The following is a 26,692-nucleotide window of genomic DNA, read 5'->3' as shown; positions in this document are numbered from 1 at the left end:
ACGAGTGGGGGCATGATGAATGAATGAAAGGCGGGGTGCAGGCGCTCCTTCCTAGGACCTTTTGGCCCTGAATGCTGCCCTGAAGCACAGGTGATGCTGAGGACCTGTTGGCCCTTCGGAAGCCCTGGCTGAGGAGCGACAGCATGCAAGGACAGCATGCAAGGTTGGAATCAACCCTCGGGGGAGGCTTGTGGCCCTTCCCGGAGAATGCTCTGCAGTGCTCACTGCCAGGAGCTGCTGATGGGGACAGGTGGGAACAGGGCTCTGTGCTCTGAAGTTTGAAAGACACTAAGGAAAACAGCCTAAGCAGGTTCTTCTATTCTCAGGCTTCCAGAGCCTTTAAGAGCTTCTTTGTGACTTTGCAAAAAGAAACATGAAAGAAACATGGCCCAAACTGTTTCCCAAACTTATTTGACCTGAAACTAGCTTTTCATAGAATCCCTCCTGGAGCACACTTTGAGAAACACTCAATAAAAGTGAAAACATTGAAGCCAAGGAAGGTGAGGGGACTGGCTCCAGTCTGCCTCCCTGTAGGAGAGGAGGAAGCTGGGAACAGGCTTCCATTTCCTAGGTGGGCTGCCTGTCTGGGACAGACCGTTTGTTCCAAGGTGACCGAAGTACCGAATAGGGAAGCCTCTTTAAAAGATCATTTATAAATCAATGAATGAGTGAATGAATGAATGAAAAGATCATTTTTCCCTCCCTTATCTCCATCCCCTGAAAACAGAAAAAAAGAAAAGTAATCTCTCTATAGCACTTAATAGCACCTAAAGTTATATATAAATGTATTCATGAGTTAGTCATTCTTCCGCTGGAGAGCCAGCCTGGTGTGAGGTCCTTCACTGCCCCAGACCCAGGCCTGGGAGTGCCCGAGGCCTGCAGGGAGCACTGTACTGTTACTGGAAGAATGGCTCAGTCGTAGCAGTTTTCCTGCACAGATAGCAGAGGGGGATGCGGTGGTAGGAGTGTGTCCCAGTGCTATTCTGGGTTGGAAGATGCCTGGCTGCTTCTGGATCCCGAGGTCTCACTTGGGTATCGCCTCCTTGGAGAGGTCAGATCCTACAGTGAAGGTCGGAAATCCCTCCTCTTGTCACACTCGTGGCCCTGCCCAGAACCTTCTGCCTGGGGCCACGCTCACCCATCCTCTCCATTCTCTGGCCTCTTGCCCTTTTAGACAGTCTTAATTAGCACTCAGAATAAATGGTTGTACTCTCAGCCCTTAAGGGGTGTGTGTGTGTGTGTGTGTGTGTGTTTCTATTTGTAAAAATCATGAGCAAATTATTTTAGCATCCTCTGGCTTGGTGTTCCAATCTGTAAAGTGAGGGTAATAGAAGCCCCTCTCCTGGAGCGTGCAGTGGTACCCAACACATAGGTGCGCGGTGTTAGCTGTGAGAGGTGTGTGTGTAAATATACAGATCCATCCCTAGGGATCTCAGACCTTCGTGAGCATCAGCAATTCAACTCACGGCTCAGTGGTGAGGCTGCACATCATGTATTTTGCTTAAATAGACCATGTATAATTTATCGTGTTCATATGTTACAATCCACGTTCACAAAGGTGGTTTCCAAACCACACCTGCTGGGGGACAGGGTCTTTGCAAAATAGTGTGGATGGAAAAGTTGGCCCTGAACTGTCCATCCCATGGGAACCATGCACAAGCCACCCTGTTTCCAGCTCACCTTCCGTGGTAGAAAGCTGGATGTAGCACTTCGCTTTGTGTCTGGGGCTAAAATCATGGATACTGTTTGTCTTAGTTACTCATGTTCTCAAAGCCCTTTTGCCACATCAGCCAGTCAACCCAGTGGTACGCTGGGAGGTGCCAGTTGTGGCTTTGCCCTTTGGCAGAAGGTCATGTGTCGGGGGCACCATTGGCTCAGGAGCTCCGTCCGGATCTGCACTCCGCAGCATGGCCGGTTCCCTCTCAGGGCCCCGTCACTTCCGAGCCCTGCATGTGGCATGTCCCTGACCTCCTGTTTTATGTTCCAGGAATGGGCCTTGACAAAGGAGAAGTCGGTGAAGCACATGGACTTGTGCCTGACGGTGGTGGACCGGGCGCCCGGCTCAGTCATAAAGCTGCAGGGCTGCCGAGAGAATGACACCAGACAGGTAGGGCGCCTGCACGCCTGGGCCTGGCCTTCCTGTGCACCCTCCATGACCTCGGCGGCAGCGTGCACCCCAAGTAGATTGCCTGCCCTGGTTAGCGATGTCCAGCCGCCCTGTCAGAGCTCGCCCCTGCTCTCCACCGTCTCCCACCCTGCTGGGGAGCTCCTGGCATTAGCAAGCACTCCCTGAATCCCATGCTGGGTGAACGTGGGGTGTTTGTATGCAAGGTGTGGGGTGCGAGGGCTCAGGAGGCTTCCCTGTCTCCCAGGTGCACAGGCTCTGGGCAGCATGCCTTCTGCCCTCTGCCTCCTCTGAGCTGCTCCACCTTGAGTTCACCCATCCCAGGTTATGTCTTTCCATAACTTTTTTTTTTTAACATTTATTTTAAAGCGAGAGAGAGAGTGCAAAAAGCAACAGGAGAGGCGAGAGAAAGGGAGAGAGAGAAACCCTAAGCAGACACCCTGCTGAGCATAGAGCCCAACATGGGGCTTGGTCCCAGGACCACAGGATCGTGACTCAAGCCAAAATCAAGAGTCAGAGACCCCACTGATCGAGCCACTCAGGCACCCCTTTCCATAACTTCTTGCTTAATCCCTTTATATTTGTGCCTCACCCTCTAACCAGATTGAAAAGGAAGGGGCTGTATCTGTATGTCCAGCTCCTGAGAAGGTCTATAAACACCTTCCCTAGGCTGGGCACTGCAGTAGGGGCTCCCGACCTACAGGTCATTTCCTGTTCCCTGTGCCGTGCCAGATGAGCAGTGCTGCTGGTCCCTTTTTCAGAAGCATCTTTGTCACAGCCTCTTGTATGTGGGCCTCCTGAGAGATTTGTCTGGTGATGTCAGTGAGCCCGGGAGAGAGGTGGGTGCTGGTGGCTGTGCGTGTGTATGTCTGAGTGCTGGCTGTGATGACTGGAACCCCATCACTTTCTGGCTCCTCAGACCCCCACATGTGGAGGCACAGACCTCAGGCCAGGGAGTAGAGAGGGACAGCCGGAAGGACTGGGCAGGGTGTGCAGCAGTGGCCAGCCACGCCACGTGGAGAACACAGTCCAGGCTCAGAGCCCACCGAGAAGTTAGTGAAACACTGACCTGCAGATAAGTACTAGGAAACAAAGTGAGGTTTGTAACAACGTCACCAAAGGGGGAGGTGCTTTCATTCTGTTTCATTTTGGTGTGCTAGTAAACCCACAGCCCTGAAGAAAAGGCCTATAAACACACCTTTAAACACACACACACACACACACACACACACACACACACTTTTATTTCTCAAGTCAGCTGTCTGATGTTGCTTATTTCTGATGACGTTCTCATCCCACGCCACCAGATATTTTAAAGAACAGTTGCATGTTCTTATTTATCCATTAAATATTTTTACTTTTTAAGTTTCTAAAAATGCTAAACGAGTAAGGTCGAATTGATGAGACCTTCTACACACACACATACTCTTCTAAGTGTCTATCTGAATATATTACTTTTTCCAAACAGTTCAGATTGTTTTTAACCTTTGAAGCTGATTTTCTCTGACATGCTCCCTGGTGGTAGCTTGGAGACATGCCTTTTCTTGAGCCATGGGGTAATGACTAGTGTCAGAGATGCAGCCAACGAGAGGAACTTCCAATGTGCCAACACATGGAGCCCTGTCTTGTCTTCGTACAATCCCTTTTTATATGAGATAGGTGGGTGTAGGGAAACTGAGACATGGAGCCTTCCAGAGCCAGGAGCCTCAGTGGGCTTCTAGTCCAACACAGATTTCACAAAAGAGGAGGCTGAGACCCATAGAGTCAGCGCATCTCTCCAATGTCACCTGCCAGGACCAGGTCCCTTGCCTAGATCCCAGTTGCCAGGGAAATGCTTGCATCTGTCCATCCCTGGCCTGCTTGCGGGGTGCCCCTCATTCCCCATGCTGCAGAACCCCAGCCTGGCTTCTGATGGATGCTTAACATCTGGAGGAGTTCAGTAGGACCTCGCCTAATTTCAGAGCTAACAGCTGTTCCTGGTGCGACTCCCAAGTCTTGGAAAGCATAATGATGCCCCCAAGGCTCACACCATGGGCTGGAAATGTCCTGCAAACAGCTTGTCTGACCCCGAGATTTCACCCAGTGGAGAGCCGTGTGGGGGCTGTTTCGCTAGAGCCTCCATGTCCTAGAAATCTGACCCATGATTCTGGGCTGACGACACTGCCTTCCAGAGACAGAGCTGGAGTTGGGTTATTTTTTTTAAAGACCTCTCATTTAGCTGAAGCTTTGACACATGACAGGCACAGCCCCTCCAGAGAAGGGAATCAGATTCCATTCATTCCACATTCTTTGTCAAGCCTGATTTCTGGCCGCTCAGAGTGACACCGGGATGTTGGCAGCGCATACACACTTTACATGACAATGGAGGGATGATTGACAGCCAGGGAGCCAGAAAGGAGGCCATGATGGGCAGGTAGCTGTGACCTCCCCACTGCTCATCTGATTGCACTGAATTTCACTGTTGGCAGAAACTCCAGGTTAGAGATGGTGTGAGTATCATAGGGGCCTTGATACATCTTAGCATCCTCTTCTTGTGCACAAGCCAGTCCTGGAGGTGCTGGGTTCCTGTCTGCCTCGCTCTACCTCTTTCCCCACCTCATCCATTTGCCCTCTGAGAGGAGGCTCCTCCACTAATTTTATCTTGAAACTACACCGTCTTGCCAGTTGGGCTATTTGGTTTCCAGGCACGTCTGTGTGTTCGTGTTGTGTGTGCATTTGCAGAGTCAGAGGGGAAGGGGAGGCAGGAGGAAGAGAATTCAATTCCACGGTGTCAAAAGGATTTGCAAAAATACGGAAAGGAGCTTTAGTGCACACAGCGTAAAAAATTAATTAGAATCACAGACTATATTAATGAAGGGAGAGCTTTTGGGGGAAAAAAAGTGTGATCGTTTTTTCTTTTAAAGAACAAACATTAGAAATTTTTACGTAGGGGTAAACAACAAGGTGAGGGGACCTCAGATTTCTTTTAGGCTAGCCTGTGGGCTGTTTTCTTTCTTGTTTGGTTGGTTGATTAGTTGATTGGTGAGTTGGCTGGTTGGTTGACTGGTTGAGTTTGGTTAGCTGGTTGTTTGAGGTTAGTGGGTTGGTCTTGGTGGAGGGAGGATGTACACACTCAAATAAGAAGATGCTACACCCTGTGCTTTACAAGTATCACATTTGAGGGGCACCTGGGTGGCTCAGTGGTTGAGCGTCTGCCTTCAGCTCAGGTTGTGATCCTGGGGTCCTGAGATAGTGTCCCGCATTGGGCTCCCCACAGGGAGCCTGCTTCTCCCTCTGCCTGTGTTTCTGCCTCTCTCTGTGTGTCTCTCATGAATAAATAAATAAAATATTTAAAAAGGAAAAAAAAGAAAGAAAAAAAAAAAAGCATGCAAGTGTCACATTTGGAACTCAGCAAGTATTGCTTGGTCCCTGCCATGCAGAGCACTGGGGGCCCTTGGAGTGGCTGAGACAGGTTTGTCACACCCCCATTGAAGAGCTCACAGACTAGTAGAGAAAACAGACATTATTAGAAACGGGTCCTTCAGCATGACATCCTGTCCACTCAAGCATCTCGTACCCATTCCCCTGCTTTAATTGCGCATAAGGCCCTCAGTGGGAGCATGGAGGTGCCCAGGCCACGGCCTCTGGGCAGGGCTACCTTCCGTAGCCAGGGGTGGGATTGGGGTCCTCTTTCTGGCTCAGCTTCTTGGGGCTCCTTCTTTATGGTGAAATATCCTCAGAGGAGGCCTTCTTGTGGATGAATGCAAATTCCCTACTGGAAGCTCCCTACCTCAGGTCCTTGCGTTAATCACTCAGAATGGCCAGGTGTCCAGAGCACTGGTCCTTGGCTGCGGGGACAGCCAGGGAAGGGGGGTGGTGGGGTGGGAGAAGCCATCCTCAGCAGGCCCAGCACAGAGGTTTTGAGTTGCAGACCAAGGCAGAGAGCGTAGGTTTCCTTCCTGGATGCTGAACCACCCCTGGGCTGCTTTGTCTTGGGACAGTTGGTAATTCCTCCATTATGATCAGAGATTCCACCCCCACCTCACCCCCAAAAAAATACTTGGATTTTTTTGTTTGTCTGTCTGTAACGTAGCTAGAAGACCCTGCAAACGATGTGTTTCGTGTGGGCTGTTTGGTGTTTGGTGTGGGCTCTGATCGTAAGGCACTGACTGTCCTGTCTCCTGCAGAAATGGGAGCAGATCGAGGGCAACTCCAAGCTGCGGCACGTGGGCAGCAACCTGTGCCTGGACAGCCGCGCGGCCAAGAACGGGGGCCTGAGCGTGGAGGTGTGCGGCCCCGCCCTGTCCCAGCAGTGGAAGTTCACGCTCAACCTGCAGCCCTAGGAGCGCCCCGAGGCCGAGCTGGCCCGGCGCCCACAGCAGCAGGCCGAGTGGGGTGATCACCTTATTGATTATGTTTCTTGAACTTTCTGCGAAACTATATACCTCAGTATTCCATCATGGTCTGAAAGTCGGAGAACTTGCACGAGGCCCAGGGCCCGGGTGGACACCGCGCTCCTCGTCCCGTGGGAGGCAGCGAGGGCCGCCGCCGCCGCCACCGAAGCCCCAGCGATCCCTGGGAGGGCCCGAGGAGCCGCCGAACACGAACACGTACCGGCGGGGGCAGGGGGGCAGGGGCGGGGAGGGGGCAGGGAGTGTAGTTGCGACGTCACCGCGAGGAGAACTCTTGAAATCTCCATTTTCGATCCCATCGAAATCCCATCTGGTTTCCACGACGCCGAACCGTGTCATTTTGCAGATTTCTGTTCTTCCCCCGTCCCGCTCCTCCGTCCCCGCTGTCTTCCCAGCACAGCCCCCTCTTCCACGTGATGTACTTGCTCTGTTTGAATATGAACTTTTCTATGGTGGGACACTAAGTATAAATATATATAAGGAAAGAATGTACGGTCAGTTCCTTATGGTTTCTGTAGGTTGTCCTCATCGTGTCAGTTCCCCACAAAGCAGTTCACAGCCGGAAGGACGGGGACCGGGCCCTCCCCCGGGGAGGAGGTGGCCTCGTGGCCCCTGGGAGCCCCATCAGTGAGCAGGTGCTGCGGGGGCCCCTGGGGGCTTCAGCTTGGGAGTCGCTGCTAAGTGTCGGAATCCATTGTTGTGCCCTCAGTATCTGTAAACCTGGATGGGTTACTTATTTTGACAAACATTACTTTGGGTCTTTTAAAATTAGATTTTTTTTCTCTTAGGGAAAAAGCAAAAAAACAAGAACCCAGCCCCACAGCTTCCAATAGGTGAGGGTAGGAAGCTGTCCTAGACGGGCATCGGGCTAATCGTGAGTGTCCCATGAGCTGGCAAGACGGCCTGAATCTGGCCTGCCCACACTGTCCCTCCCAGACCTGTGTGCCTGCTTTTGGTCATGGGGCCCCGGAGTTAGGAGAGGGGGACACCAGACGATGCCTAATCAGTTGACGTGGAGGATTCCAGGCACAAAACAGGAGGCTTGTGCTTTAGGAAGCAGGGGTCCGTATAAACCACAAGACAGTTAGGAACTAAAAGCTGTAGCAGGAAGGGATGCCCAGGAAGGTGCCTGCAGAGCCCCCTTGGCCCCCTACAGAATGGCTCCCTCCTGCCTTCTCCCCTCACTGCCTTCACCCACCCCTCCCGCACGTATGCCCAGCATCAGAGAGGCCACCCCGGGACCACCCACAGCTGCTGCGTGGTGGGGCATGCGTCAGACATGCACATCCTCAGGCCCCTCTGGGGAGGGCCTGGAGGTCACAGAGTGAGAAGTGGCCCTAGAAGATTCTGCTGGGTTGACACTCTGCAAAGTGCCACTCTCTTCCCTGTCCCTTTCTTCTAGGAAAGGGGACACTATTGGTCTTTCTTCCTCCACTGCAAAAGCCCCATGTGTTTGCCCTGGGACACTGGGCTTAGGTACAGAGGCGTGGCTGGGCCACCATCCTGCGTCTTCCTGCCCTCTGTCAAGCAACCAGATGTGCTCACAATGCACAGGGAAGCCACAGATGGCTGACCTCTGCACTGTCTTCAGAGGCTGTCGGGACTGCAGGTAGGCCCTTGGGGACAGCGCCAGCTCCCTGTGCGAGGCTGCTGAGGGCAGGTGGGACGGGAACCAGTCTCGGTACTGGTGATTCTGCCCCAGCACCTGGGTTCCATCATCGGACCCTGTCACCTGTGAGCTCCTGCAGGCATTAGCAAAAAATACCCGTTGCTAGCAAACAAATCTGGCTTTGATGTAAAACCAATTCGAGTCAGGTTGTTGATGAATCCTTCCCCCACACGCCCCCACCCCACCCAGAACTCTCACCGAGCTTGTACCATCAGGATCCCCCCACCCCCCCTGTTCTGGGGCTGTTCCCCGTCCCTGAGCGGGTGGGGGTGGCAGAGGTGGCCGGCCGTGCGGGCCTCGTGAGTAGAGGTGGGCCGGGAGGGCTCCCTGGAGGTGGGCTATGTTTACAAGACAACAGTGTGCCAAAGTGACTTACTGTGGTTGCATTATTTCTTAGTCATCGGGACGATCCCACCCTCTCACTCCCGTTTTTACAAATACAGATTCTTTCCCAAGAGCCCTTTGAGCAAAGCGTGGCGAAGTCAGTCCTCTTCTCTCTGATGGTCTTTCTTATGTCTTCATAAAAGCTAAAATGATGGTATCTGTGAGTATGTTTTGCAAATTCAAAATATAGTTTGGTAATTTTTTTTCCAGTTGATTTTTAAAAAAGAACTGCTGTACAGAGCTTGTACTTTGTCCATTTTATAGATGGAAACCATCCTTGAAAATTGTTTAACTTAAATAAAGAGAAGATACTTTATAGATAACGCTCTCTGGCGGTGGCTGCGGTCATTCTTGGGCTTTACTGGAGGGGGGTGACTCATGTCTGAGAAACGGCCTGTCTTCTTTGGGGACCCTGCTCAATGACCATTTCTTAGCACACTTTTAAAAGCATTTGCTTAGTACTGCTGCGCCCTTGTGGTGTTTATTCTTATTTGTAGTAATAACCATTATCGTCGGTGGAGTGTTTATGATGTGCCAGGCACTGAGCCAAGCCCTGGGATTCGTTCTGTTGTCCTGCTCGCGGTAACCTGAGAGAAGATGTGATGGGGTGCCTTTCACAGCTGGCCTGAGAGGCTGTGGCTTGAAGCCCTTAACCTCAAGAGCAGGGGCTAACCTGCTCAAGGTCACACCACTCCCGAGTGCTCACCTGGAGTCAGTCCTGGGCACTCAGAGCCTTGCACACCGAATTGGGGTGGGGCGAGGGGGCAAACATTTTCACAGTTTTTATAGTATTTAAAACCCACAGGCGGGCAGCCCAGGTGGCTCAGCAGTTTAGGGCCGCCTTCAGCCCAGGGCCTGATCCTGGAGACCCGGGATCGAGTCCCACATCGGGCTCCCTGCATGGAGCCTGCTTCTCCCTCTGCCTGTGTCTCTGCCTCTCTCTCTTTCAAGAATAAATAAATAAAATCTTTAAAAAATAAAAAATAAATAAAACCCACAGGCTTGTTTACCAGTTCTCTGGGGCTCTCCGGGGCCATCTGAAGCTGCCTGAGACCCTTCCCCCTTATTCTCAGCCTTTGAAAATACCTACCTTTGAAATACCCCACAGGTACATCACAAAAACACTACAATGGCCTGTTCTTGGATGGGGACTGGGTGCTGAGAGGAGCACACCGGAAAGGCTGGCCCAGATGAGTTTTTCTTAATGTTCCAGAGACCACATTTCTGCGTCCTCTTTCCCCATTATCTGAGACAACCAAAAACTCAGTTTTCCTACCATCTGAGAAACAAAGATCTTAGCATAATTGTGCAGTGTCCCTCAGAGTCCTAGGAGTGTGTGTGTGTGTGTGTGTGTGTGTGTGTGTGTGAGGTTCCTGCTTTGGCATCAGGGAAAAGTTTATTCATTCAGTATTTGTTGAGAAACTCTGTATTGCCCTGACAGTCCTGAAGACTTAGGAGGGGAGGGAATGTTCCATGCCAAGCAAGAAGACAGGGTGCTCTGCAGGCTCTGAGTGGGGGCTTTGCAGAGACGAGCCTGGGTAGTAGAGTCAGGTGTGGGCTCTGGAATGCTCTGGAAGGAGTTTCAGCTGATACAGGGGGAAGGGAGCTCTGTGAGCCCTGGACTGGAGCTGGAGAGGGTCAGATGTGCAACATTGATTATAACAAAATATGTAACCTGACTCAGCTGTTTGATTCTACAGTACATTCCACACTCTTAAAAAATATTCCACCAGAAAAATAAAATCTCATCATCTCTTCTGTTCATGGACCTCCCAAAAAGCAAAAAAGCAAACTCCCTTCTTAGACCAACTTACTAATATTCCTGACCAGTCTACCGGTAAGGTAATACAAGGGTCGGTAGTTGATTTTCTGTATCGTGTGTGCTGCAGATGATACACATTGTTTCCAAGACACTGTAGGACCAGAGCGTCCCAAAACAGTAATGAGAGATGGCTCTGCAGCCCCTGCCTGAGCCCCTGGGGACCTGGGGTCAGTGGGACAGGGCTGCAAAATAGACCGTTGTGGTGCTCACCCTACGTCACACCTGCGGCCTGGGGTGGGGGTGGGGTCAGACGACCTTGAACGCATTGAATGCAGTTACGAGAATAAAGACGGCCTCCAAAAGGCGCTGGCCTCCTCGGTCCTGTTGGAGCCCAGGCTGGGGGAGGGGGTGGCCCTCCGGGGGCCGCCTCGTGAGACCTCCGAGTGGCCCCTGTGGGCTCGCTGATGAACTTGCAGGATGAGCCGTCACGTCGCTCTCGAATTGCAGGAGACTCTTGGAGAGCTCGGAGTCGAGGGTAAGAAATCTCAGTTACATGCAGCCTGAATGAAAAGAGACATTTACTGTCCTGTATAACGAGGAGTCTAAAGGTGACAGGGTTCCGGGTCAGTCCTGGGGCTCGACCCTGTCGGAACAAATAGTACGGCTTTCTGCCTGACTGCCCCCCTCCACCCCCCAGGCTGCCTGTCCAGGTTGGCTCCCCTTCCCCCTGCCCTCCTCCTTGCTTTCCCTCCTTCCTTCTCTCCCTCTCCCTGCCTCCCTCCTGCCTGCCTGCCTTTCTCCTTCCCTTTCCCTTTCCCTTCTTTCCTTCCTCTCCTTTCCACTGAGCACCCCCACCCGCAGGCTTCTCGGGCCCGCAGCCCAGAACCGGGCGCTCAGGTGCTTAGACGGCCAGCAGTCGTCCTCTCCGGGGCCACTGTCCTTGGTCACAGACGTGGGTTCTGCTGGCGAGGAGGACCGGGAGGGCCAGCCACCCACTGGGCCACCACGGCAGCCACCACGTTTGCTACCCCCGGAAGAATTCTGGAAGCAGGTGGACAGGCGGGGGCATCCTCCGTGGTGGCGGCTTCCAGGTCTCCTGATGTCTGACGTCTGCTGGCAACGTGGGGTTTCTTCTGAGCTTCTCAAATGAGTGAAACACATGGCCTGGGATTACAGACACGACTAATTAGACTAGGACACAATTATCAAAATATTTTTATAATAAGTGCTTCTCAGTGCATTAAATAACAAGGCCTCACATCTCATAGCTACTGTAATTTCAAAGTCGTGATGAGCATGAGCAGTATTTTGAAAAATCTGTGATAATTAATGTTCTATGAAAATATCTGTGATCTTTTTTTTTTAAATGGTGACAAGAGTTCCCAGTTTTATATTCAATTGGAGGTTCGTGAAAATAAAGATGTTGGGCAGCCCGGGTGGCTCAGCGGTTTAGTGCTGCCTTCAGCCCAGGGCCTGATCCTGGAGACCCCGGGTCGAGTCCCACGTTGGGCTCCCTGCATGGAGCCTGCTTCTTCTCCCTCTGCCTGTGTCTCTGCCTCTCTCTCTCTCTCTCTCATGAATAAATAAATAAAATCTTAAAATAATAATAAAATTATTTTTTAAAAAAATATTTTTTTCCCATCAAAGTTTCTGGAACCCCTGAATCCTAAGAACCTCAGTGTAGATGACATCCGTGACCTGTCTGTGCCTGAACCATCCCCCAGCTTCAATGGGTCTGTCCCTTTGCTGTAGCATCACCTGAAAATGGGGTGTGAGGCAGAGGGGAGTCTGACATGGACACTGGACCTGGGCTCACCCCGATTCCGAAGACCAAGTGGGAAGAAGTGCCCCTGAGGATGGACTTATGTGAGCCATGCACCCAGAGACTCATAGTCATGGAATTTTCATTTATATTGAGAACAGCATTTAATGAATGCCTTGGCCAGGTGGGCAAGGGAGCCCAGGAGCAGCTGCAGGGGAGCCACCGGGCCCCCAGAACAACCACCGGCTAAACCTATAACAGGTGAGCTGGAAGGGGCCTGGGATTTTCTGACCAACTTCTCTCCATATTGGAGCCACATGGGACTACAGCGAGCAGAAGGTTGCCCAGTGAGCAGGGACCCGGAAGAAGGACTTTGTAAAAGTGCCTTGATAAGAGAGATGGAGGTGTTTCTTGACCAACCCGGGCTTGGCCTCATGCAGGAAACCGTCATGTCCAAGCCCACCTGGCGTGGACCGCAGCTCCGGACTCCCTGCTTCCACGGAGCTCCTCACCACAGGCTGCGGGGAGAGTGGGATGGGAAGGGACAGAGGGTATCACCTGTCGGACACCACCCTTGGGTGCCATCAGGGACAGAAGTTTAAGGGCAGGGAGTAAGGCCTAGGGGGACGCAAGAAAGGCAAGTGGAAGGAGGTACTGGGGTGACCCCAAGAAGCCTGGCTGTGACTTGCCTGACCCTGGAATAAATGCACCGCCCCCCAGATAACTGGCCTGCCTGCCGCACTGTCATTAACCCCATTTCACCATCGGGGAAGCTGAGACTCCCCTGATCCATGCTTCTCCCAGCCCCACGGGGGACAGGGGACCTCCAGGAGACGACCGCGCTGAGACAGGACGGGGTCAGAGTGCGGTTAAGGGGGAGCGTGGGGCCCGTGCAGAGCTGCAGTGTGTCGGGCTGGGACGGGGGCACTTTGAGGAGCAGGGGGCAGGTGACGGGCTGGTGAGAAAGGCTGTTGATGGCCTGCCGAGGCCTGGAGGAGAGACTTCCAGAAGCCTCGGGAGTCTTCTTGTGAGTGAAAGGTGAGGTCTCAGAAGTGGAGAGATGGGGCAGCCCAGGTGGCTCAGCAGTTTAGCGCTGCCTGCAGCCCAGGGCGTGATCCTGGAGACCCGGGATCGAGTCCCACGTTGGGCTCCCTGCATGGAGCCTGCTTCTCCCTCTGCCTGTGTCTCTGCCTCTCTCTCTCTCTCTCTCTCTCTCTGTCTCTCATGAATAAATAAAAATAAAATCTTAAAAAAAAAAAGTGGAAAGATGGCGCTTCCACTCACCACCTGTGTCACCTGAGGAATGTCATTTAACCCGGTCTGTGACATGGGGACAGTTGGCTCGCCCCACAGGATGATGGCTGGGCGACTGCCTCCCGGGCCAGAGCTGTAGCTGCCACGAGCCACCGTCGTTTCCCCCCAGGCATGTGGGCACAGGAACAGGGGGCCGAGGCAGTCGGTGTTAGAGACTGAGTTCTCAGTGAAAGGTCACTGTGGGCAAGAAAGTGACCGGTGTCAGGCCTGCCATTACACACCCCAGAAGCTGCACCAGAGGCCTCAGAGGGACAGCTAAGCACCTCTCCATTCTTTTTTAAAGATTTTACTTTTTTTTCTGATAGAGTGTGTCCCTGCATGGGGAGGGGACAGGGGGAGGGTAGGGGCAGAAGGAGTGGCAGAGAGAATCTCAAGTAGACCCCCCACTGAGTATGGAGCCCAATGTGGGGTTTGATCCCATGACCCTGAGATCATGACCTGAGCCAAAATCAAGAGTCAGATGCTTAACTGACAGAGCCACCCAGGTGCCCCATATCTCTCACTTTTAAGTGTTCCCCTCCCCACAGCCACATGTCAGGAGTGAGAGCATGGCCCATGTCTCTCCAGTCGGGGCAACAGCAGCTCACAGGGCTGGAGTGGGGCGGGCAGGACACAGCCACAGAGTGACGTCACTAAGCCATGTGAGTCAGTTCTTAGCAAGTGGTGAGTGTTTAAGGCTTATTATGGAGCCTCAGTTATATCCCCCTCACCCCTCAAAAATTCGTGCTGAGATCCTAAACCCCAATAACTCAGGATGCGACTATATTTGGAGATAAGGTCCTTAAACAGATGAATAAGTTAAAGTGGGGTCTTTGGAGGGGGCGCTCTAATCCAGCATGACTAGTGTCCTTATAAGAAGAGGACATTAAAAAAAAAAAAAAAAAAAGAAGAGGACATTAGGGGAACCCGGGGTGGGGCGGGGGGCTCAGTGAAGCATCTGCCTTGGGCTCAGTTCATGAGCCTGGGGTCCTGGGCTTGAGCCCCATGTCAGGCTCCCTGATCAGCAGGGGGCCTGCTTTTCTCTCTCCTCTCTGCTCATTCTCTCTCTATCTCTGTCACTGTGTCTCTCTCTCAAATAATAAAATCTTTAAAAAAGGAGAGAGAGAAGAGAACATTAGGACACAGAAGCCTATAAGGAAGACTGGACAAAGACACAGGGAAGACGACCATCTGTATACCAAGGAGGGAGGCCTCTAAAGGAGCCAACCCTGCCAACACCCTAATCTCGGACTCTGAGCCTGCAGAATTTTGAAGAAGTAAATTTCTGTTAATAAGCCACCCAGTCTATGATACTTTTCTTGGCTGACCTAGAAAAATAATGCAGATTTTGGTACCGGGAGATGGGTTGCTATGTAATAAACACCTAAAAAGTATGGAAGTAGCTTCACAACTAGGGATGTGTAGCAGCTGGAAGAGTTTTGAGGAGAATGTTAGAAAAAGCATAGATCGCCTTGAAGAAACTGTTGGTAGAAACATAGATATGAAAGACAATTCCGTCAAGGGCTCCTTGAGAAAAGAGGAGAGACCCATGAATCATCACAAACAGGCTGCTGTTGGAATATAGACTCCGAAGGTGCTAATACGAGTTCAGATGGACATGAAGAACTGGCGATTGGAAACTGAGGAAGGCCGTCCTTGTCAAAAAGTGCAGTGAACTTGACTGCGGGGTGTTCTACTGCTAGAACTCGTGCGTGATCAGCTTGGTACAGAGCTGGGGAGTTTCCAAGCAAACGGTTGGAAGTACAGCTTGGTTTCTCCTTGCCATTTGTAGTAAAATACAAGAGAAAAGAGACAAATTGAAAAAGAAATCAGAACTTGAAGATTTGGAAAATTCTCAACCTGTCTACACTTTGAAAAATGAGAAAGAGATTAAGGGTGTCACTTAAGGATCTGATCAGCCATCTCCATGGAAGCCAGAAATAGAAACAGGCTTATCCAGGAAAGATCCATGAAGAGCCTCCCGTCTGATGGCTTGGACCCGTCAGACCCATCTCAAGTGTTCTCAGAATGTTATAGCAGCAGGAATGCCAGCTTAGACCTAGGGGACCAGAGACAGGACAAAATGAAGGAAGGCTGTTGGGCTTCCGGGATTCAGCAGGATAGCACAACAGAGCCATCCCTCTGGGAATGCCTTATCCTTCAGGCAAAGACAAGAATGACCTTGAAGGCAGTCTAGAGGTCACAGGGCTGCCACTGACACACAGTCCCCAGGGCTGAGAGTCACGGCCACCATCCTGGCTGGCCCAAAAAGCAGAGCATGGAGCCAAAGAGGATTATTCTTGAGCCTTAAACTCTAATGGAATTTGCCCTGGGATACTGGTAGGGATTTGCTTGGGACTGACACTCTTTTCTTGTTTCCAGCTTCTCCCTTTGGGATTGGGGATGTCTGTCTTAGGCCTGATCTGCTGTATTTTCGAAGGAGATAATTAAGCATACCCGGGGCTCTGGGGTCCAAGAGCACCTGCCCTGCGGGTCCCGAACAGACCAGGTCCAGCCACTCACCACTGACCAAATCCAAAAGGGGTGAAACAAGAAAGGGATTTAGTCCAGTGAGGCCAACACCAGGAAGACTGTGCACTAGCACCTCAAAGACAGTCTCCGAAGTGCTGAAAAGACTCCTGGGTTTATGAAAGGAGAAGGCAGGACAGAGGTGGGTGGGTCCGTGCAGCTGGGTGGAACGTCATGTGGGTCACTGTCTTGCAGGCAGTCACGAGGGGCCCTGCCGGCTGGGGGGAGCCCCTCCTGCTCCTGGGGTCTGGGATGCTTGCCTGCTGGGTCTTCTGCCTACCTTAAGAGATAAGCGGGAAAGAATTTAATTAGTCCAGACTGAGGTCAAAATGGAGTGGTTGAAATCCCCTTTCGCCTGTTGTCTGGTTTGAGGCAACAGTTTGAGATGGTACGAGAACAATCGTACCTCTAGTCTCACCCATAACTGCTTTCGGTGACGTTTACGTGAGATTTGGATCTTATAGCTAATGCTGGAATGTGTCCCGGCCTGCGGGGCTATTGGGATGGGGTGAGTGTATTTTGCATATAAGAAGGATGTGATTGGGGGGGGGGGGTCATAGGACAGGGTGTCATATCCCTCCCCAAAGAGAATTGTGTCCTCCTCGCAATTGATCTGTTGCAGTGCTAACCCCCAGTACATCCGAATGTGACTGTGTTTGGGGATAGGGTCTTGAGAGAGGCCACTGAGGTTAAGTGAGGTCATTGGGGAGGGCCCTGATCCAATAGGACCTGTGTCTTTATAGGAAGAGATCAGGACACACACAAAGGGAAGATGATGGCCATCTATAAGCCTCAGAAGGAGCTAACGCCTTGATCCCTGGCGACCCCTTGATCTCAGACTTTTAGCTTCCAGAATTGCGAGAAAATAAATGTCCAATGTTGAAGTACTTCGTGAGTGATCCTTCCCTACAGCTGCCGCCCTCAGAACTCCTACAAAGGCTGGTGCCCTCAGGAATCCCCAGATCCAGGAGCACAGCTCGGCTCAGCCTCCTGCCAGCTCCAAACCAGATGTCCACAGGCCTTGCCTGGGAGCGCACCCCCGGGGCAGGGGTTCAGCACGGACCGGCCCCAAGGTCACTCCCGGTGTCCCGGACCCCACTCCTGCTGCGGGCTCGGGCACCAGCTGGGGTGCGTCAGCGGGCTGCCCACCTGCAAGGTGAAAGCGCCCATATCTCGAGTGCCCACAGTTGGCCAGACACTGCCAGCTGCATTACGAAGGACCTTGTTTAGTGGTCACTTCCACCTTTGCACCCCATGAACAAAGTGGGGCTTCGTTAAGCCGGAGACACGGCTGGTGGCCAGGAGAACCATCACTGGTACCCAGTTCCCAGACTTCAAACTCCAGCTCTCTGTGTGACAGTGGCAAGTCTCAAACCTTGCTGCATATTGCAAATCCTTTGGGAGCTGAAAAACAAACCTGTCTACACTACTGGCTACAAACAGAAAACGAAAAGCACGGACGCACACCAGCCCGAGACCGATGCGGCTAAGCCTCAGCTGTGTCCGCGGAGCTCCCCGGGGATGCTAACGTGCAGCCAGGCTGTGACCAGACCAGGGCTTCTCCAGCTGTGTGCTGCGGGGTGACCTGGAGCGCTCGTGGCGACAGATTCCCGCTTCCCACACCCAGAGTTTCTGATTTGAGAGATCTGGGGTGGGGCCTGAGAATTCATGTTTCTAGAGAGCTCCCAAGTGACGCAGTGCTTCTGTCCAGCCACACTTGAAGGAACAGGCACTTGGTTCAGGCTGTGACTGGCTCAACAGCCTCTGTTAGGCGACAGGAAATCCCCACACTTTTTTTTTAATCTTTTTTTTTTTAAGATTTTATTTATTTATTCATGGGAGACACACACAGTGAGAGAGACAGACAGACAGACGGAGGGAGAAGCAGGCTCCATGCAGGGAGCCCAACGCGGGACTCGATCCCGGGACTCCAGGATCAGGCCCTGGGCTGAAGGCGGCCCTAAACTGCTGAGCCACCGGGGCTGCCCCCACACTTTTTAATTTAAAGTCTGCTGCGAGTCCCACGGCAGTGTCGAGAGGCCGGCGGGTGGTGCTCAGGCTGCGGGTTCCGAGCTGGGCCGCTGTGTGCCCGGCTTCCGTGGGCTCGAACTTGGACTCTGGCTGTATGGCTCTGGGTTAAGTGTCCTAACCCCTCCGAGCTCTGTTTTCTCCTGGGTAAGAGGGGCATAGGCTCCGCAGGAAGCCGCAGCAGCCACGTGGGGGCTTCTCCTCGGCCTCCTCTCTGACCTGCTTCATCAGAAAACCTTTCTCCCCGCGTCTGCAGCTCAAGGGGATTTAATATCACGGACCTTTCACTTCGTGGTTTCCATCTGGAATCCTTGGGTGCAGAAGCCTGTGGGCGACAGAACTGATCTTGAAAATCAGAGGATAAAAAGGATCCGAGGGGCGTGAAGCACTCACATGTGGCCGGGACAGCCTCGGAGAGTGGAGGGTGGAGACGTCCCGAGCGCCGCGCCTACCGGAAAATCTACCGGAGAACCGAGGCCGAGAGGCCGGTGAGCTGGGCCGCGGGGAAGGGCTGGGAAGTAGCCCACCCTCCGCCCCCGGCTCTGTTCTTTTGCTCTGGATCAGGGATTTGGAGACCAATGAAACCATACCACTGGCCCGAGCTCCTCCACCTCCCTAGACGGGGGAGGAAATCGAACCCAGAAATTGGTTCCAGAAAGCATTTTAGTACAAATTCTTCCTTTTGGTCTATGTTAGGAGCTTAATCGGTTTGTTCGCATCAGCTCCTTAAGGAAGTGGGTGGGCTCTGGGCCAGTTCTCTAGAAGCGGTAAGGAGCCCAACTGGACACCCGGTCCAGGTGGCTGCTCTCCGCCTTACTCCCCAGGCAAGCTTTCGGGCACCCACACACACACCCACACACCCCACACACATCCAAATACCCCCACACACACCCACACACACATACCCCCCCACACACACACACACACATACCCCCCACACACACTCTCCCCAAGCCTTCCTTGCTATAATCAAGCCCCAGCCTTCCCGCCTGGGCTCTGGGCTGCCAGGAGCAGACGGGGCAGGGGAGGCGGTGGGGTCCCAGCACGTTCCAAGAGCAGACTGCTCCCTCCAGGGGACACCCGCTGTGTCCTCCCTCTGCCACGGCCGGGTTCAGCAGGGCTCCTGAGAGCAGAGCTGCCAGCGCGATAAACACTGTTGTCTGTCAAAAGTCTCTTCCCATAATGATAGTTTAGGGGAAAGAGCTGCTCAGGCTGGCAGCTCGGGTCCCACACACCTGACCCGAGTTACATCAGCCGCACCAGTCTCCCTCCCTCCCTCTCTCTCTCTCTCTCTCTCTCTCTCTATCTCTCCTCCCCCCCCTTTGGTGATAACTCAGTTTTTTACCTTTCTCTTTCCCTCCTTTCCTTCCTTTTCTTTTAGCCACGTTAGGCCCAGAGGCAGAAAATCCAAATCGGGGGAGACTTCACATTCAGAAGCGCATCCAGGCAGGTGGAGGTCTGCACGGCCAGGTGGCACCGCAGGTGCCAGGTGCCAGGTGCCAGGTGCCGGCCGAAGCCAGTGCTGACACCGAGAGGTTGCTGGGAGATGGGATCGAGGGATTTCAAGCAGCCCCCTGCTCCAGACTAGCACCACCTGTCACTGTCACCCCCCCCCCCCCCCCGCCCGCGGTGTTATTACATCCTGTGTCCCGCAGGCAGAAGTGTCTTCCAGGAGAGAGAGGAGAGCCTCACAGGCAGCTGGGGTGGGGGGGGGGGCACCTGCAAGAAAGCCAGGCCCCCCCACCCACATGAAGACGGGCTGACGGGGCCGTGGGGGTCCCTACAGACGAGCCTGTGCTCCTCAAGCTTGGCCCAGGGCTTGCTCTTTCTTTTCTTCCCTTTTCCTTTTTTTTTTTTTAGAGATGGGGGAGGGGGGCAGGGTGGGGGGAGAGCATCTCAGGCAGGCTCCGCGCCCAGCGCAGGGCCCGGTGTGGAGCTCGGTCTCACACCCCCTTCACAGAAGCTGCTTCCCAGACAGGAGCCTCCCCCAGGCCAGCCACCCCCCTGTACACAGCCTGCTTTACTCACTCCTCACAAGGAAAGCCAGCCTGGCAGGAGAGAGGTCCATACTTTGAATATTCTTTCCTCTCAACTTAAATTGCAATTTCAGGAGGTGACAACTACCACAAACAACTTTGTGTTGCCTTAGTACATTCTAAATGGTCTCACATGGTAGGGTCAGATATTCCCAGATTGGCTACAATGGTCCTGGAGCCACATCTTAGTGATGAGGGTAAAAACTGAGAGTACGGGCCGTGGGCTCAGGCTGTCTGAATTCACGCCCTACCTGTGTCACCTACTACCAGTGTGATTTGACCAAGTTTCTTAACCTGTCTGTGCTTCCATTTCTTCATCTGTGTATTAGCGATAACAAAAGTACCTATGTCATTGGGTTGTTATTAGGCTTAACAAAAGCTAATATATGTAAGGTGCTTAGTATAATTACTTAATAAGTGGCAGTAAAACAATGTCAGCTCTGGTTTCATTAATCTTTAGTATAAGCCCCAGAGCACCCAGAGATATACTAGGCACCTACTGTCTCCAGTCAGTTTTTAATGAACCCAGAAAGAGCACCTGTGTGAAAGCACCTGCATACCTTTGCACATTTTCTGGCTTCAATGCTCAGTCTACAAAAGGTGAAGCTGGAGTCTAAAAGCATCCAGAGCTTGGGGTCATAGTGGACCTCACTCTTCATCAAGTGCACCCTCATTTTCTTTGAGGGCAGCCAAATGATTTATTGTTATTTCTTTTTCTTTTCAAAAATTTTTAAAGATTTTATTTCATGAAAGACAGAGAGAGAGAGAGAGGCAGAGACACAGGCACAGGGAGAAGCAGGCTCCATGCAGGGAGCCTGACGTGGGAATCGATCCCAGGTCTCCAGGATCAGGCCCTGGGCTGAAGGTGGAGCTAAACCACTGAGCCACCCGGGCTGCCTTCTTTTCAATTTTTTATTTAAGTTTTAGTTAACATACAGTGCAAAAGTGGCTTCAGGAGAACAATACAGTGATCTGTCACTCACATGCAACACCCAGTGCTCATCACAAGTGCCGTCCTTAATGCCCATCGCCCATCAAGCCCACCCCCGACCTAGCTCCCTCCAGCAACCCTCAGTTTGTTCTCTATCTTTAAGCATTTCTTATGGCTTGTCTCCCTCTCTCTTTTTTTCCCCCTTCTTTCAATATGTTCATCTGTTTTGTTTCTTAAATTCCACATATGAGTGAGATCATATGGTATTTGTCTTTCTATATTTTGATTAGTTTCACCCACATTGTCGCAAATGGCAGGATTCCATTCTTTTTGATGGCTGAGTAATATTCCATTATGTATTTGCACCACAACGTTATCCATGTCATCAGTTGGTGGACATTTGGGCTCTTTCCATGGTTTGGCTATTATTGATGATGCTGCTACATTGGGGTGCATGTACTCCTTCGAATCCATATTTTTAAAGAATTTATAACCTTTGGGTGAGTATCTAGTAGTGCTGAATCGTAGGGTAGCTCTACCTTTAACTTTCTGAGGAACCTCCATACTGCTTTCCACAGTGGCTGCACCAGTCTGCAGTCTCACCAACAGTGTAAGAGGGTTCCCCTTTCTCCACGTCCTCTCCAACATCTGCTGTTTCCTGTGTTGTTAATTTTAGCCATTCTGACCGGTGTGAGGTGATATCTCATTGTAGGTTTGATTCACATTTCCCTGAGGATGAGTGATATTAAACATCTTTCCATGTGTCTGTTGGCCATCTGGATGTCTTCTTTGGAAAAATGTCTATTCATGGCTTCTGCCCATTTCTAACTGGGTTATTTGTTTTTCAGGTGTTGAGTTTGATAAGTTCTTTATAGATTTTGGATGCTAACCCTTTATTGGATATGTCATTTGCAAATATCTTCTCCATTCCATAGGCTGAGGGCAGCTAATCTAAAACACACCAGCAGTGGGATACATGGGTGGATCAGTCAGTTAAGCATCTGCCTTCGGCTCAGGTCATGATCCCAGGGTCCTGGTATGCCCCATGTTGGCTCTTCACTCAGCCGAGAGTCTGTGTCTCCCTCTCCCTCTGTGCACACACTCTCTCTCTTTCTTGCTTTCCCTCAAGAATAAATTAAAAATCTCAAAAAACAAATGCAACCCGCCAGCAGCTTGCCATTCAATGAGCAGATCCCAGCTGCCGGGGTGGCACAACCCATGCAGGTTGTTCAGGTTATTAGGAAAAGCTCTTTTAGATGGAGCCCACCTCTGGCCCTAATTCTGAGCGGTTTCAAATAAGTCCATTTGTTCTATCTGACAGCACTTCAAATATTCAACAGCTGGAAACTCCTCCAAGGGCCCACAGTGGTGCTCCAAGTTATGAGTCGAGAATGAGTGATTTGACTAAAAGTTAAGTGATGTACTCAAGACCCCACAGCCAGGCTCACGTAACCCAGAAAACAGAGGCTTGGCTTCTGACTGGCAGTCCACACTTGCTCCCCGAGACCTGAGAGGTGCCCTTCATTACTCTCCCTTCCAAAACGTACCCCAGGTCCGGGGCTGCTCTCATGCTCCTCAGCTGCTCCAGGACAAGCCCCTGCCTTCTCGTGCCTCGCGGCACCCCCAGGTTAGCCTCTTCGTGCCCACAGTTGCTTTTCTTCAATGCTGTCTCTCCCTAAGTGCTAAAATGACTTTCAAAAAAAGAGATCCGATGGGGCATCTGGGTGGCTGAGCGGCTGAGCGGCTGCATTTAGCTCAGGGTGTGGTCCCAGGCTCCGGGGATCGGGATCCAGTCCCGCATTGGGATCCCCGCAAGGAGCCTGCTTCTCTGTGTCTCATGAATAAATAATCATGGCTCTACTCGTAGGCGCCTACTCAAGGGAGATGAAAATAGCTGTCCACACACAAACTTGTGAAGGATAAATGGGAAATACCTCTACTAGTTTTGCCACTTCTTGTGACTCCTGAGCTATTTCAAAATAAAAAATTATTAAAAAAAAAAGACATCAGATGAGGTTGCTTCCACGTTTTTTTCTTTTTTATTTAAATTCAGTTTAATCATCATATAATGTATTATTAGCTTGAGAGGTAGAATTTAGAGATTCTAAAACAGCAACAAAAAAACAAACAGAAAACAAAAGGAAAAACAGAAAGAAAACCTTCCGATGGCTTCCAAATACTGTTAGTGTGCAACGCTCCCAACTCCCCAGAGCCACCCAGTCTGGGCCGTGGCTCCCTGCCCTCTGCCCCCAGTCTGGCCACTTGCCACATTCCCTGCGGTCACTCTGCTCTGCCCTTCCAGCCTTCTTTTTGCTCCTTTAAGCTACAGAGCTGATGTCCACTGCTCTGACCATTCCCTCTGCTCAGAATGCTCTTCCCCCAAGATCTTAAGGACCTGCCTTCTTCTCTTGAAGCCTCAGATCAAACGTCCCCTCCTCAGAGATGCCTCTTGTGATGGCTCTCCCGCCCCACCCCTCCTTTCTTGTATTTCCGTAACACTTTCTAAAATGTTCTTGTTTGTGTGTGGATGTTCCCCGTACATCTTGCCACCAGGACATGAGATCCCTCACGAGAGGGACATTAATGCCCAGAATAGTGTCAGCTATAGAAGGTGCCTACATGAAGAATGAATGTTTCTTTCTTCTTCTTTTTAAAGTAAGCTCCCTGCCTATCGTGGGGCTTGAACTCACAACCCCAAGATCAAGAGTTGCATGCTCATCTGACTGAGCCAGCCAGGTGCCCCGCCGAACGTTTCTCTTTGTCAAGATGCAGTTTGCATTAGTACTGTGGCAGCAACAACTTTATAAAGACTCGGTTCCGTCTTGGCTCCTCTCAAGCAGAGAAAGTGGGGCCCAGCGGTACCCACAGCCAGAGAGCCCAAGTCAGAGCCCAGGTCCCCTCAGTCCCACCACCTGCCACATGGATTCCGGCCTCAGCATGGTCAGCCTGGCCTCCTGCCTCTGAGCTGAACAGCTGTCTGCCAGAACTTTCTAGAGCACAGCTGTGTTCTTGTGGAGACACACCCCTGCTTAAAAGCTCTCAAGGTCTTGCCATTGAGGAGCACAGGGGGCCTAACTCTTCCAGGATTATGGACTCTGTAGATCTGAAGAACTCCACAGACCTTCTTCCCAGAAAAAGATAAATCTCATCTACATTCACAAAACAATGCTTTCCTTTATAGTTGGAACCCCCATGCCTGCCCTGTGACTAAAAACAAAGGAAAACATTTTCCTGCTGTGACCAGTCATCACTAGGTCTTAATCGACCTTGACCCTTGCCAACCACTTCCAGCCCTTTCACTCATTAGCCCTCTGCCTCACTCCTCCCTGGGCCCTACTAAGCATCCCTGAAGTCCTAGCTTTCAATGGCCCTGGCCTCCCAGAACATTCTTTCAAGTTTCCATAGCGCTCTGCACAGAACTGTCCCCTGTGTAAACGGTGGCTCCCTGTGTCTGTGCCTCCCTCCGCCTGGCTGCTGGGCAGGCAGGGACCTGGGTCTCACCGGTCTTCCCAAGCTGGCAACCAGGAAATAGTTAAAACCCGCCTCCTTGATTTATGCAAGGTTTTTCTAGAAAGACTGGTTCAATGAATTTAAATGAACGATAGCAATTAACTATTTCACACATTAAACCATTAATGGAAGACAGTTTATCTATCACCCTCAGAGGGGCAGGGGACTTTTGTCTTCCATCAGAGATGCTTAGGAGACAAAGCACAGACTTTCTGAGGTGTGAGTGATGGAGGGAAGGCCCCACTGACGGGAGGACTTTCAGAGTCTCTCAGATGGCAGCGGGCCAGCAGTCTACACCGCCGGGGGCGCTTGCGGCGGGAGCAGGAGCAGGGAAAGGATTTGTTTCTTCCGACACGCTCCTATTTCAGTGCTAATCATCAGATCACGGGGAGACCCTAAGAGGACCCTACACCTGCGCTCCCGGTTCTTGGCAAGATTAATGTGGACCATTCTGGAAAGACTGCTGTTTGTTTATCTTTGTACCAAAGATGCCCAGAAATAGACATAGGAGCCTCTTTGTTCCTGGCTCCTCCCGGCACCTCCCCTGTGCACAGGTGAGACACCTGCTCATTCACTTGACCACGCCGAGCAGATAATGCAAAGAAGAATCTAACTTCCTGCTTCGTGTCCAGCTGCTGTGTGACCAGCTCATGGTTCTGTTCTATTTTTTCTCTTTTACATGGGATGAAACATTTTAATCTGACGGTACCACATGATACTGTACAGGGAGCATGTCCAGCTCCAGATGTTAAGGAAGTTCTCAAAAATAACTGGGGTTGCGAGGGCCTGGGCCCTGCGGTGAGCGGCCGCGGGCAGGGCGCGGGGAGCACGGGGGTCTGCTCTCGTGTCCTTCCTCGTCCAGCGGCTCTGAGCACAGCTCCTCCCATCCACCAGCTCCTCGGGCCCAACCACAAGCCGATCTCCTCCACCCTCTCCGAGGAATCGCTGCCATGGTAACGTCCAGCCAGCTTGGATGCAAAGGTCCCCACGGATGGTCCCAGGTCCCACAGGGCCGGGGTCCCCGAGCAGCCCTCCACCTGTCTTCACCACATTCGGCCCCTCCCTGACTGTGGCCCCATAGGCCCGATGGCGTGCACTTCACCAGGCCGCAAAGGATACAGGGTCCTACAGGTCCTCAGGTCAGCGCAGCATTCCTTGAGAAGGTCTTCAAAAGCGAATTAATTTTGTAGCAATGAGGCCGAGTTGCTTTTGCTCAAAACGCTTGAGGTCCAGGCTGCGCTGGACCCCATCAGGCTTGATGGCGAGGAAGGCACTTGTTGGTCATCGTGCCGTCCACCTACTTGGGCTGCACCTGTCATGGTTCTGTTTTCTGATTTTTTTTCAATTTTATTTTATTGTGATAAGAGCATAACACGGGATCTACCCTCTTAATGAACGTTCGAGGTGTACAATAGAGTGTCGGTGGTTACAGGCACCATGTTATCCAGGGGGTCCCCAGAGCCGTCCCTCCCACTTACCTGAGACTATGTGTTATTGATTAGTAACTCCCCCCCCCCCCCCACCAGCCCCTGGCCACCACCAGTCCCCTCTGATTCTGTGACTGTGGCCATCGTGGGCGCCTTAGGCGGCCATACCTCATTTTATTGTGCTTCGCCTGGTGGCCCTTTGCAGGTTTTTTGTCTTCTTCAAATTGAAGGTTCAAGACTTCAGTGGAGGAAGCCACTGCGGATGGGGTGGAAACAGCAGGAGAAGTGGAATTAGAAGTGGAGGCTGAAGCTGTGGCTGAATGGCTGCAATCTCATGATAAAATTTTAACGGATAAGGAGTTGCTTCTTATCGATGAGCGAAGAATGTGGTTTCTTGAGATGGGATCTCCTCCTGGTGAAGAGGCTGTGACGTTTGCTGGAATGCAAACAAAGGATTTAGAATATCACAGAAGCTTAGTTGTTAAGGCAGCAGCAGGGTTTGAGAGGACAGACTCCAATTTTCAAAGAAGTTCTACTGTGGGCAAAATGCTATCAAATAGCATTGCGTGCCATGGAGAAATCCTCCTTGAAAGGAAGAGTCAGCTGATGCAACAAAATTGATTGTGTCTTCAGACGTGGCTGCAGCCACCCCAGCCTTCACCAGCCCCCCACCCTGATGGTTCAGCGGCCATTGGCATCAAGACAAGGGGCGCCTGGGTGGCTCAGTCAGTTAAGTGTCTGCCTTTCACTCCGGTTGTGATCTCAGGGGCCTGGGATCAAGTCCTGTGTGGGGCTTCCTGCTCAGCGAGGAGCCTGCTTCTCCCTCGCCCTCTGTCCCCGCTCTT

At 51.9% G+C, this 26,692-nt stretch overlaps 1 protein-coding gene across 3 annotated transcripts in view; it reads left to right on the top strand.

The window, feature by feature from the left end:
* GALNT2 (polypeptide N-acetylgalactosaminyltransferase 2) overlaps positions 1 to 8,892 on the top strand; it is a 191,132-nt gene extending 182,240 nt beyond the window's left edge. For all 3 annotated transcript variants that reach the window (XM_038533940.1, XM_038533941.1, XM_038533942.1), the window contains exons 15-16: positions 1,988 to 2,107; positions 6,292 to 8,892. In XM_038533940.1, coding sequence (XP_038389868.1) covers positions 1,988 to 2,107; positions 6,292 to 6,447 — 276 coding nt within the window. In that variant the 3' untranslated portion in view covers positions 6,448 to 8,892. The remainder of the gene's footprint in view (positions 1 to 1,987; positions 2,108 to 6,291) is intronic.
* Positions 8,893 to 26,692: the final 17,800 nt, after the last annotated feature.

This window comes from Canis lupus, chromosome 4 (genome assembly GCF_011100685.1).
Source record: "Canis lupus familiaris isolate Mischka breed German Shepherd chromosome 4, alternate assembly UU_Cfam_GSD_1.0, whole genome shotgun sequence".
Classification (NCBI taxonomy): Eukaryota; Metazoa; Chordata; class Mammalia; order Carnivora; family Canidae; genus Canis; species Canis lupus.
Note: the sequence above shows the minus strand (reverse complement) of the source record. Positions and strands in the feature narration are given on the sequence as shown.